Consider the following 11140-nt stretch of genomic DNA (forward strand, 5'->3'; position numbering starts at 1 on the left):
GTCGACAGAGTGGGCTTCCAGCTGCCGGGCAGCCCTGTTTGCAGCGCTGCCATTCCGATCCCTGTCACCAGAGGACAGTGCAGTTGAGATTTCCGTGTTGACAATAAGTTTCTGTTGATTTCTGTTGAGATTTCTATGTTGACAATAAGTTCTGTCGACAGTGCCTGAGAGCTAGCTGTGTCTATCAAAATAAAAGAGCAGTCAAGTAGCACTTTAAAGACTAACAAAATAATTTATTAGGTGATGAGCTTTTGTGGGACAGACCCACTTCTTCAGATCATAGCCATCCCAGAACAGACTCACTATATAAAGCACAGAGGTCCCAAACTGTTATCAAGGTTGACAAATCAGAGCAGAGCCTTCCAGTCCCTGGCTCCTCCCCTGCCTCTTCTGATCATTCATGCTCTCCCCTTCCCCTCAGTATTGGCAGCCTTACATAACCCTCTGTTCAAGGAGCTCACAGTTGACAGCCATGAGGCCTGGGCTTGCTCAGCTGGCAACCATTACCCTTTTTAGGAAGGGCCACCATGACAGAGCTCTGGCTCAGACACTCTGGCAAGTAGTCTGTCACAGTTAGTATGGTTGACGCGATTAGGGTTATGCTACACGTGACACAGTCCCACACTTCTAACCTGTGAGGATTCAGTGATATTGGTACAAATATTCTTTCTGTTCTACGCCATATACAGGAACCTTTATTATACCAGTAGAACTGTGTGCAGACTAAGAGGTTTAATAATTTATATACAACAATATATATTATAACAATTTAACAATTATAACAGTATAACAATTTAACTTAAAAAAAGATCACATTCTAGTTGAAATATTTATACTGAGGAAAAAATTATGTGTACACTAGGCCTTATCCTTATTTGCTCCAGGGCCACTTTGCCACGTTCTGATTGTGTAAAGTGGTTTTAGTGTAATGAGACTCTGGCTTGCAAAAAGTCTCTGCTTGCATAAAGTTATTTGTAAAGTTATATTAAATTGGAGCAATAGGTTATAGTTTATCTTGGGAATAAAAGCAATATGGATGCTTCCAATGCCCATGCCTAGCCAAATAGTGTAAACAGTAGTGCTGGAAAGTTTCTCATATATTTATTACATTTTCTGTCTACATACAGTACATATCAGACACAGTTAAATTTAGAAATGTTTATGGTTATGTTCCATTCATGTACTATCCAGTTTATGAGCTTATAATATCTTTACATTTTTAACAAGATTCCCAAGTTTCTCATATCCCTGAGTGGCATGATGCCTCTAACCAGAACCCTGTTTGTCTTTAAACAGGAAAAAAACAAAACAAAACCCAAAAACCAACAACAAAGCAGAGATGCTGCTACAGACCTGCTCAGGGACAATTTTATAGTCTAGTCTGTGAATTTCTTGCTACTGTCTCATACTAATGAAACGTGCTGGTGTCAAACAGGCACAGGCTCCCTTTACTGTGAGTTTTGAATTTGTTAACCCTGTTCGTCTTTGATGGTTATAAACCCCAACCTGTTTTTGTGTCTCCTCCTCTACATGTTCACCCAATTACTTCAAATTAAAGACGCTCACAGTCTTCAAACAGTGCAGGATCAAGCCACAAAATAGACTCAGGTGTCAAAATTTTAAAAAAGCAGACTTAAACTTTAATGCTTTTTCAGATAGCACAGCCCAAACAAAACAATCTCTGTGCAAAACATACAGTATATACAGAATAGGCCAAATTCTGCTCTGAGTTACACCTGAGCAGTTCCATCACCTGGATGTGTAAAAAAGTAGAATATGGCCTATTGTCTTTAAAGGAATTTTGGACAAGACAGATACTTTATTAAGTGGAGCAAGCTGTGGGGAAACCAGTAATAAATACAAGAAACAAAATAAGTATAAATCTACTATTCCACATGCATGTTGTAAGACTAGATATGTCTACATAATGTCAGAGGCAAGAGAGGACAGGCATACAGCAAATAAGATGGATAATACTTGGAAAAAAAAAACCTGAGTTACAAAAAATAATGGAATCCAAAAGTTTTAAAGTCAGCAACTCTGTGTGAGTGTGTTTTAAAAGAGCTTTTACTATGAATTCCCAGGTCACATTGCTTAAAAATGTTCCAGTAAAGTCAGACTGATGCAAGAGAGTCATTGTGGACTTAACAGTGTAATGAAAAGCATGTCTATCTGTTGGATGGAATTAGAATTGCTCATCCTTGTGTCATAGGCACTATATTGGTAACATCAAAGGCTACAACCACATGCTGAGGGTTGGTCTTCCAGGGTTTCATTTTGCTCGTGTGAAATGATGATCCCAAGGGTCAACAGCAACCCCTATATTCCTCGCATGAAGCGAGGAACAAGGAAGGTCGATGGAAGAAGTGCTCCCATTGACCTTCCTCCATGTTGACAGACATGGAAGTCGACTGTGGATAAATGGATTTTAGCTATGCAATTGGCACAGCTAAAATTGCGTAAGGGTGGTCAACTTCTATGTCTAGTATAGACATAGAAAAAATTGATATTTGTTAGATGAAAGGTGGCTGTACTTTTGGGGCAGTAGTTTAATAGATTCACAAAAGCAAGCATTAGGAGCATCTGGTTTATCTGGTTTGGTCACTGGTACATGACATGCCATAGAACTGCCCCAAAACATGTCCTAGAACATGTTTTTTATGTAAAATACCCAGTTGTGAGGGAGAATACACAGCTGCCTTTAATAAGTTGTTCTTTCCAATGGTTAATTACTTTCCCGGTAACCAAGTTCCCTGTGACCATGGTGTTCTACAGAATGACAAATGGACAGTTCCTTCCTAGTAAGGGATGTGTCACAACTGTAAAAATGGTAAAGCTAACAAATTCACATACATTGAGACACTTACAATCAAGTGAAAGAAGCAGTGTGGACAATAGAATTATCTTTTCAGTGGCATTTTGATAAGATCTGTGATTTAATGTTTTTAGTGGAAAACACCTTACTAAGGAATATTTCTTTTTTTAAAAGATCACTTTCGTGGAGGTTGCATTCAATAGTTTTCAATACGGCATCATTGTGATTCGGAAGCCAACACTGTCTTGCCACACTGATACATTAAACGAAAAACAATACTGCTCTAATTTGTAAGGCAGTTCTGCCTAAGGTACTGTTTTTATTTCTTCTCTGCTCTGAGATGATACTAAGGCAACTGATTTTTAGCATGGTTGAAACCTTTCCACTTTCATTCCTTACTCTTTCATAAATCATTTCCCCTTGAATGCTTTTAATCATGATTCTGGCATAGTATAACAAATTCTGTGTTTACCCACAAAAGCCAGCTGAATTAAACTTTTTCTGTGGCCTCAACTTTACTTAGGCAGCACTCATTGAAGGGCTATGTCTACACGAGAAGCCTCTGTTGACCAAGTTACTGTTGGAAGGGATTTCCTGGCAAAACTTATGTTGACAGATTGCATCTACACATGAAAGCAGATCAAAAGAACAATACGCTCTGTCGACAAAGACCATCCTCCCAGCCCTCCCTCAACAGAACGGCCAACTAGAAGCTCTGCAAACAGGGCTGCCTGGTGTACCAGAAGCACTGTCTGTTGACAAAAGGGCCCCAGAGCGTATACATGGCTGTTTTGTCTGTAGAACGCTGTTGAGAGAGGGGTTATACCTGGAGGGGGAGAGGTATAATGATTGCCAGCGGATGTGCCAGGTTTTGTCAACAAATTGCATTTAGTGTGTAGACGCTCTATGTTTTTTTCTGGCAAAAGCTCAGTTTTGCTGGGAGAAGCCACTAATGTAGACGTGGCCAAGGTGACTGGCTTGTTATCGTGATTCCATTGACATGTTAAGGTTAGTATGGGACAAACCCTGCTCACCTTGGCTCCCCATGAAGGCCCACAAGTAAAGTGGACAGGATTGCTTCCTGCTTTTTAATGGTAAAGCCCAACTCCCTTGCCTGTGTCTTCATATAAAATCATAGGCACCAAAAGCTGCAAGAAAACAACATTAAAGCATTGCTGAGTTCTGTCACCATGGATCACCTGTTATCTGATAAGTGCTCAACTCATTTTTCTTACCTTTAACTGTCTGTATTATATTTTCAGCAAGCCCTAATAATGAAGAGAAATACTGCTTTACATTTTGCTCTGAATGTCCTCCTCTTTCGTTATGGCTTTCTGTGTAATACTGGTAAGGGATGTGATCTAGATTGTCATGTAATCACACTAGACTCTGTCCAAGCACGAGAATGTTCCTGCTTTATAACAGAGGACCTGTTCTTTGGGAGTGCTTTGAGTCCAAACAGTCTGCAAGCAGCGATTCGATATTTCTTCGACATAATGTTGTATAGAATAGGGTTGATGGCAGCACTCAGGTAGAAGAGCACGAAGGATACCAAGTTGCAGTACTGGCTAATCACAGCTATCTCCAAGGATCCAGCTTCAAAGGATTTGGAAAACAAATATCGTCCTACATGGAAAGGCAACCAGCAAAGTATGAAAGCAAACACCACCACAGCTGAAATGGAAACAGTAGAAGGATATTAAAACACAGGTAACTTAAAATAAAATATGCTTATACTTCTTTAACGTGATAGAACTTTAATTAATGTGATTTGTGTAAAGTAAAAAGCTGATCATAATTTATTTTGATTTTTAGGTATTTGCTTTGCCTAAATTTGTATCTACTTTATTAATAGATTGTAAAGCTTCATAACACTGATAGGCTACGTCTACACATGAAGCCAACATCGAAATAGCTTATTTCGATGTAGCAACATCGAAATAGGCTATTTCGATGAATAACGTCTACACGTCCTCCAGGGCTGACAACGTCGATGTTCAACTTTGACGTTGTGCGACACCACATCGAAATAGGCGCTGCGAGGGTACGTCTACACGCCAAAGTAGCACACATCGAAATAAGGGTGCCAGGCACACCTGCAGACAGGGTCACAGGGCGGACTCAACAGCAAGCCGCTCCCTTAAAGGGCCCCTCCCAGACACAGTTGCACTAAACAACACAAGATACACAGAGCCGACAACTGGTTGCAGACCCTGTGCCTGCAGCATGGATCCCCAGCTGCCGCAGCAGCAGCCAGAAGCCCTGGGCTAAGGGCTGCTGCCCACGGTGACCATAGAGCCCCACAGGGGCTGGAGAGAGAGCATCTCTCAACCCCCCAGCTGATGGCCGCCATGGAGGACCCGGCAATTTCGACGTTGCGGGACGCGGATCGTCTACACGGTCTCTACTCCGACGTTGAACGTCGAAGTAGGGCGCTATTCCGATCCCCTCATGAGGTTAGCGACTTCGACGTCTCGCCGCCTAACATCGAAGTTAACTTCGAAGTAGCGCCCGACGCGTGTAGCCGCGACGGGCGCTATTTCGAAGTTAGTGCCGCTACTTCGAAGTAGCGTGCACATGTAGACACAGCTATATAGTGAAATATATAGCTATATTTTAATATATAAATCACAGTTGAGTTTAGTGTAGAATAGTTTCCAAATTCATCATTTTGGATTTTTTGCTAAAACAGGATTACAGGAACAATACACTGATGAAAACAAGGACATTAATTATGGTGTTTAACAAAGCTCATATATAAAACAAAGCAGCAGAAATGTAGCACTTTAAAGGCTAACAAAATGGTTTATTTGCTGATGAACTTTCATGGGACAGACCCACTTCATTTCTGTTGCTTTGTTTTCTTGGCGTACAGACTAACGGCTACCTCTTTGTTACTGAAGCTCATGTATGTATCTGATGATGTTATAAATTCAATTTATCATTAAAAGCATAAGGACTTGGAGCTATGGTGACTCTAGGTAAAGACCTCAAAGTCAGAGAAAATGAATCTGGATCTGTAGATTTAGCTGCAAGATAATGAAAGACAATAAAACAAGCTACCAAGACATGCACAATCCATCCTGTGAACCTTCTGGCATGGATATTTCTCTTCAGAATGAGTTACCCTATGAAGAGCAAAGCTAAAACATGGATCTGAAAACCTGAACTCTTGCCCATTTTTCTTTCTATATGCCTAGAAAGTGGGGAATATTTTCCTCTTGGATCATTACACATTATTGGTTCAACAGTACTTTTTAAACTGTTTTGAATAGCCCTATTCACTCAAAAAAAGACGCAAGAATTTCAGTATAGGGTTTTAACAGCTTTTTCATGAGGAAGTTATTTGATTTTTACCAGAAAACTTATTTTGTTTATCATTCTGTCCAGTTAAGTTTAATTCCTGGACCTAAAGAATTTAATGGGAGTTTTGCCACTGACAACAATGGGCCAGGATTTTACTTGTTGTGTTGTGTCATGGCTAAAATAACATTTATAGAGCATGATTAAAAAGCAATGGAAAGGGGATAATTATCAGCAGCTTTGCACAAAATATTCAAGAGAAGATTCTTATGTTTAAATGACTATACAGAGAGAAATCAGTCTCCCAACTCTGCTGATACCAGCTTGATTTTGGAAAAATCTTTTAACCAGCTTCTGCCTCAGAGTCCCCATCTGTAAAATGGAACAGTTGTATTTCTCTCATTCAGTCTCAATTTATAAAAAAAATTAAGACCATCCAAGAGGAGTTGCTAAGGCATTGGAGTGACTAAAGCCAATGTTTTAAAAATGAAAAATCAGCTTGACTGGACTGAATTTAGGTGTGATGGTCCATATTTAGCCTCTAAACACAAATGGAGTGATCTCCAAAGGTTCTGAATCTTACTGGTTTTATTGGGACCAATAGGTGCTTAATTGGTGGCTTTTGCTCATTTTTTTTTATTTGCTGCTCCAGAACTGGTAAGAATTTAAGGTTGCCCATTTGAAATTCTAAACAGAAAATTCAAATCAAGGGAAGCTCAAAGTATCAATAAAGACAAATGCAAAATACTCCACTTAGGAAGGAGGTAACTCTTCCACACTACTCTACAGTAATTAGGCTTCAGCTGGGGTACTGTGTCCAGTTGTAGTTACTACATTTCAGGAAAGATGTGGCAAATTGGAAAAGGTCCAGGGAAGAGCAATTAAAATTATTAAAGATCTAGAAAACATGAACTGTGAGGGAAGATTAAAAGAAATGGGTCTGTTTAGTCTAGAAAAGAGAAGACTGGAAGGAGAAATGATAGACGTTTTCAAGTGCCTAAAAAATTGTTACAAGGAGCAGGGAGAATAAGCAATGGGCTTAAATTGCAGCAAGGGAGGTTTAGATTGGACGTTAGTGAAAAGTTCCTCACTGTCATGGTGGATAAGCATGGGAATAAATTACTTAGGGATGATGTGGAATCTCCATCAGTGGAGATTTTAAAGAACACATTAGACTAACATCTGTCATGGATGGTTAAGATGATGCTTGGTCTTGACATGAGTGCAGGGGACTGAACTTGATGACCTCTTGTTGTCCTTTCCATTTCTAGTATTCTATGATTATTCACCTTGTATTACTAAGCCCCTATTAAGTTCCTTCATTAGATTTCCACCAGGTAGAGAATGTTGTCTTTCTGTTAAAGGACATTCTAACCACACACACAGTGTAGTTGGAGCTGTTGGATACCGGATATTAGAGAGACAAGGTAGGTGAGGTAATATCTGTTATTGGATCAACCTCTGGTGGTGAGAGTGACAAGATTTTGAACTTGAAGAAGAGTGTTTCAGTCACCAATAGAAGCTGGTCCAATAACAGATTCTAGCCACACTACTTTCATTCTCTGATGTGGTGAGAAGCAAGGTTTTTGAAACAGAATTAATAGAGCCCTGTGTGGATACAAAATTGTTATATGCATTTGCAAAAATGATCCACGAATAACTGCATCCAAATCCACATATGCAGACACATGCTGATATTAAAGTGGATATCTGCAGATTTGCTGGGTGCTAATTATTAATGTTTGCAGCAGTGCTTTAGGACTGAGGTAAGCATTTTAGGATTGGAAATTGGTATATTTAAATTTTGGAAGTATAAATGTGAAAATTATATACCAGTAGGTTTTCTTGTGTAATAATAGGGTCTTTTTCTGCAATTAGCAAGAAGTCACAACTCAGAAACTCTCTGAAGTAGTCAATCAATCCTAAAATGTAATTAAAAATACAGTGTAGCTCAGTTTTTATCACACTTGCTGTTGTTGCCCAGTAAATTTAAAATATATTAATAAAACTGTTAGCTGCAGTTAATAATTTAGATACATGGGACTGATTGCAGCTATGTTATTTAGCTCTTTGACCCATAACTTCAATTGAGCTGAATTTAATATATTGGGGTTGTCCCCTGCAAAACCTTATTCAGGTGAGAAAAAGTTACCTACATGAATTGATCTACTGAAGTCAATGGCATTACTCAAAGAAATGATCATGGTGCTAGAATGATAAAATAGTTTATCATTTTCTACCAATACACTGCTGGTAATTTTTTTCAAATCAATGGTGCCAAAAAGTGTTATCTTTTTCTGTGCTGGTGGATCTAGTCCATATATGGGATGCACTGACACTGAGTGCTTATGGGCTCAGATTACTCAGGGTTAAAGGTGTGTCCATTTACATGCTAAAGTTAAGATTTGTATGCCAAAGTTAAAATTTTACAAGGAAACTATAATTTTACTGAAAATATTTAAACATACTAAATTAAAAATGACAGTCTAATAACTTGGTCTTGTTTCCTGCAAGTCAGTGGGAGTTTTGCCATTGACTTCAATGGGACCAGAATCACTGACTCTAAAAGAGACTATTCCTTATAAAGCATAAACTGATCTTATTGCTAAAACAGAAAATGCGCGTTAGTGTTCCTTATGTTAATTAACTGTATTTGTTAGTTTTCTTCAACTGTCTCAAAGAAATTGTCATTTCCATAATTGTGTACATGCACTGATCCATTCTGTATAGCTCCCCTGCAGCCAAATGTCACATTTCTAGAAGGGTAAATAAAAATCCTTCTCAAACTGGCGTATACTACCTGTCAATTATTTGCAAAGAGGTTCAGGAATTTTCAGTTCAATAACTATAATATTTCATTATTCACTATTTTTTCCAATATCACAGATTGTTATGTTAATAGCTGCCCCAGTGGTTTGCACAGGAGGCAGGTATAAGTTACAGGCTGAAGAATGTTGTTGTACTGCTACTATAAACTCATACAGTGGAAATGATCGATAAATGCTTCATTTTAGTGACCACTTCAATGCACTATCAATGTCTTTTTATCTTCCGCCGACACACAAACGCCCCACGGTAACATGGAATTGACATGATCTCCTACCTAGCATTTTCACTGTTTGTTTGTTGTTCTTGTCCCTGACAGAAGTATTTGGTCCCATCTTCTTTCTCTTCCTCCTCCAGATCTTCCTCCCGATGAGGCTGTAAAGCACAGTCAGGCAGAACACGGGCAGGAAAAAGAAGACGCTGGAGGTCCAGACCATGATGGTGAGCAGCCCGGATTTAATGGCATACTCCGTGGCTCTGCACTCGTTGGTGTCCAAAGGGTTCGTCCCATTCTCGTGCTCCACCCCAACCAGGACAAAAATCGGCCCGGCGCTGACAAAGGACACCGCCCAGAGCCCCAGGATGACCAGCTTGACTTTCCCTTTGGTGATCACGACTTTGGCTCGGAGGGGGAAGCAGACGGCGAAGTACCGCTCCACGCTCAGGGCGGTGATGTTGAGGATGGTGGAGTAGGTGCAACTCTCGCTGACGAACTGGAAGAGCTTGCAGAGGAGGTCCCCGAAGTTCCAGGGTCGGTACTGCCAGAGGCGGAAGAGATCCAGGGGCATGCAGAGAAAGATCAGCAGGTCCGAGAACGCCATGCTGGACAGGTAGAGGTTGGTGGTGGTCCGCATGTCCCGGAAGCGGGACACCACCAGCATGGTCAGGAGGTTGCCCACGATGCCCACGACGAAGAGGAGGACGCAGGTGACGGTGATGCCCGTCAGCACCGGGGCTGGGAACAAGTGCACGGGGTACTCGGGCCAGGTGTCGTTCTCGTAGCCCGCGGCGCCCGCGCTAGAGTTGGCCGTGCCGCTCTGGTTCCTCATCCTGCCGCCGTCCGGGCCCGGGGCGCGCGGCTCAGGGCATCCGGGGCAGAGGCGGCTGCGGTGCGGACAGCCCCGCCGAGTGGGGGCGCTGGAAGGAAGCAAAGACGGGCGGCAGAGGGTTAGAGAGCGAGCCCGGGAGGGGAGCCCCCCCCCGCCTCTCCTTGGCCGGCCTGTGCCCCACGTGCGGACCTCCCGCCCCCGCTTGGGTACCCGGCGGCTGCCCCTGTCCCCCGCCGGTCTGTACCCGCCGCTGCTCCCAGGCTCACCTGTCCGCCTTGCTCTTGCGCAGCCATCCGGGAGGCGCTCGGCCGCCGCCAGGCTCTGGCGGGCTGCTGAGCCCCCAGGTGCGGCCGGAGGAGCCGCGCGCCGCCCTCTTGCCCCCGGGTGCTGCAGACTGGGGAGGGCCGCGGAGATCCCGCCAGCGCGGGAACAAGCGGCGGGTGCCGGGCAGGGTGTGAGTGTGTCCGGGAAGGCGGTGTCCTTGTCACAGGAGAAAGAGGTGGGTGGGGGCAGAAGGCTGTACTCCGCGTGTCAGAGCAGAGGGCTGTATGGTGTCAGAGAAGGGTCTGTACTGTGTGTGGGTGCGGGTGTGTCAGGAGGGGGCTGTACTCTGTAGGTGTGTGTCAGAGGAGGGGTTTGTTCTTTGTGTGTGTGTCAGTCTCAGCAGAGAGGGCTTTGCTATGTGTGTACTGTCAGAGAAGGGGGGTGTATGGTGTGTCTGTGCCAGGTCTGAGGAAGAGGTGTATTGTGCATATCCGCTGTGACGAGAGGATGTGTAAAAGGTGTTGGAAAAGACACAGAAGTTTGGGATTGTTTAGAGAAAGGGGGCTGTGTGAGGAGAGAAGCAGACAGTGTATGCTGTGTGCTGGGTTACGAGTGGCTTGAATAGCCCCATGAAACCATCTCTCAGGGAAGGAAATCTAGAGGTCAGTGAAACAAGCCCCATGTGTCAATGTCTGAAGAGCTGCAGAACAACTGATCTGCAGCCTCTGGAAGAAGGCCAGAGAGAAGAAAGGAACCACATGGGATATATTATTTAGTTCAGCAAATCAAATCTGCATTTGTAAAACTGCAGTAGGAGCTGACAGCTCTTGTAATTGATTTCTAACTTTCTGATTTTCCCTTAGGCTCAGGCTAATCGGTTTCC

General features: G+C 42.6%; 1 protein-coding gene across 2 annotated transcripts; it reads right to left on the minus strand.

Moving 5' to 3' along the window:
* Positions 1–2360: 2360 nt before the first annotated feature.
* On the minus strand, positions 2361–10357 carry GHSR (growth hormone secretagogue receptor). 2 transcript variants are annotated; one of them, XR_012646815.1, is made up of 4 exons: positions 10260–10357; positions 9222–10081; positions 4051–4489; positions 2361–3963 (listed from the first exon to the last, which is right to left on the minus strand). XR_012646815.1 is itself a non-coding variant. In XM_075004193.1 (3 exons), exons 2-3 carry the CDS (start codon positions 9991–9993, stop codon positions 4185–4187), a joined length of 1077 nt encoding a protein of 358 aa, XP_074860294.1. In that variant the 5' UTR covers positions 9994–10081; positions 10260–10357; the 3' UTR covers positions 2361–4184. The 2 variants fall into 2 exon arrangements, 1 of the variants encoding a protein (XP_074860294.1); XM_075004193.1 differs by having other exon boundaries at positions 2361–4489.
* Between the last annotated feature and the right edge of the window lie 783 nt (positions 10358–11140).

This window comes from Carettochelys insculpta, chromosome 10, assembly GCF_033958435.1.
Source record: "Carettochelys insculpta isolate YL-2023 chromosome 10, ASM3395843v1, whole genome shotgun sequence".
NCBI lineage: Eukaryota > Metazoa > Chordata > Testudines > Carettochelyidae > Carettochelys > Carettochelys insculpta.

Excerpts from the sequence above, each read along its gene's own strand:
- GHSR (XM_075004193.1), bottom strand. The coding sequence starts at position 9,993 with ATGAGGAACCAGAGCGGCACGGCCAACTCTAGCGCGGGCGCCGCGGGC. Across the intron at positions 4,490-9,221 it reads ACAAACAGTGAAAATGCTAG|CTGTGGTGGTGTTTGCTTTC; the intron begins GTAGGAGATCAT and ends TTTCCATTTCAG.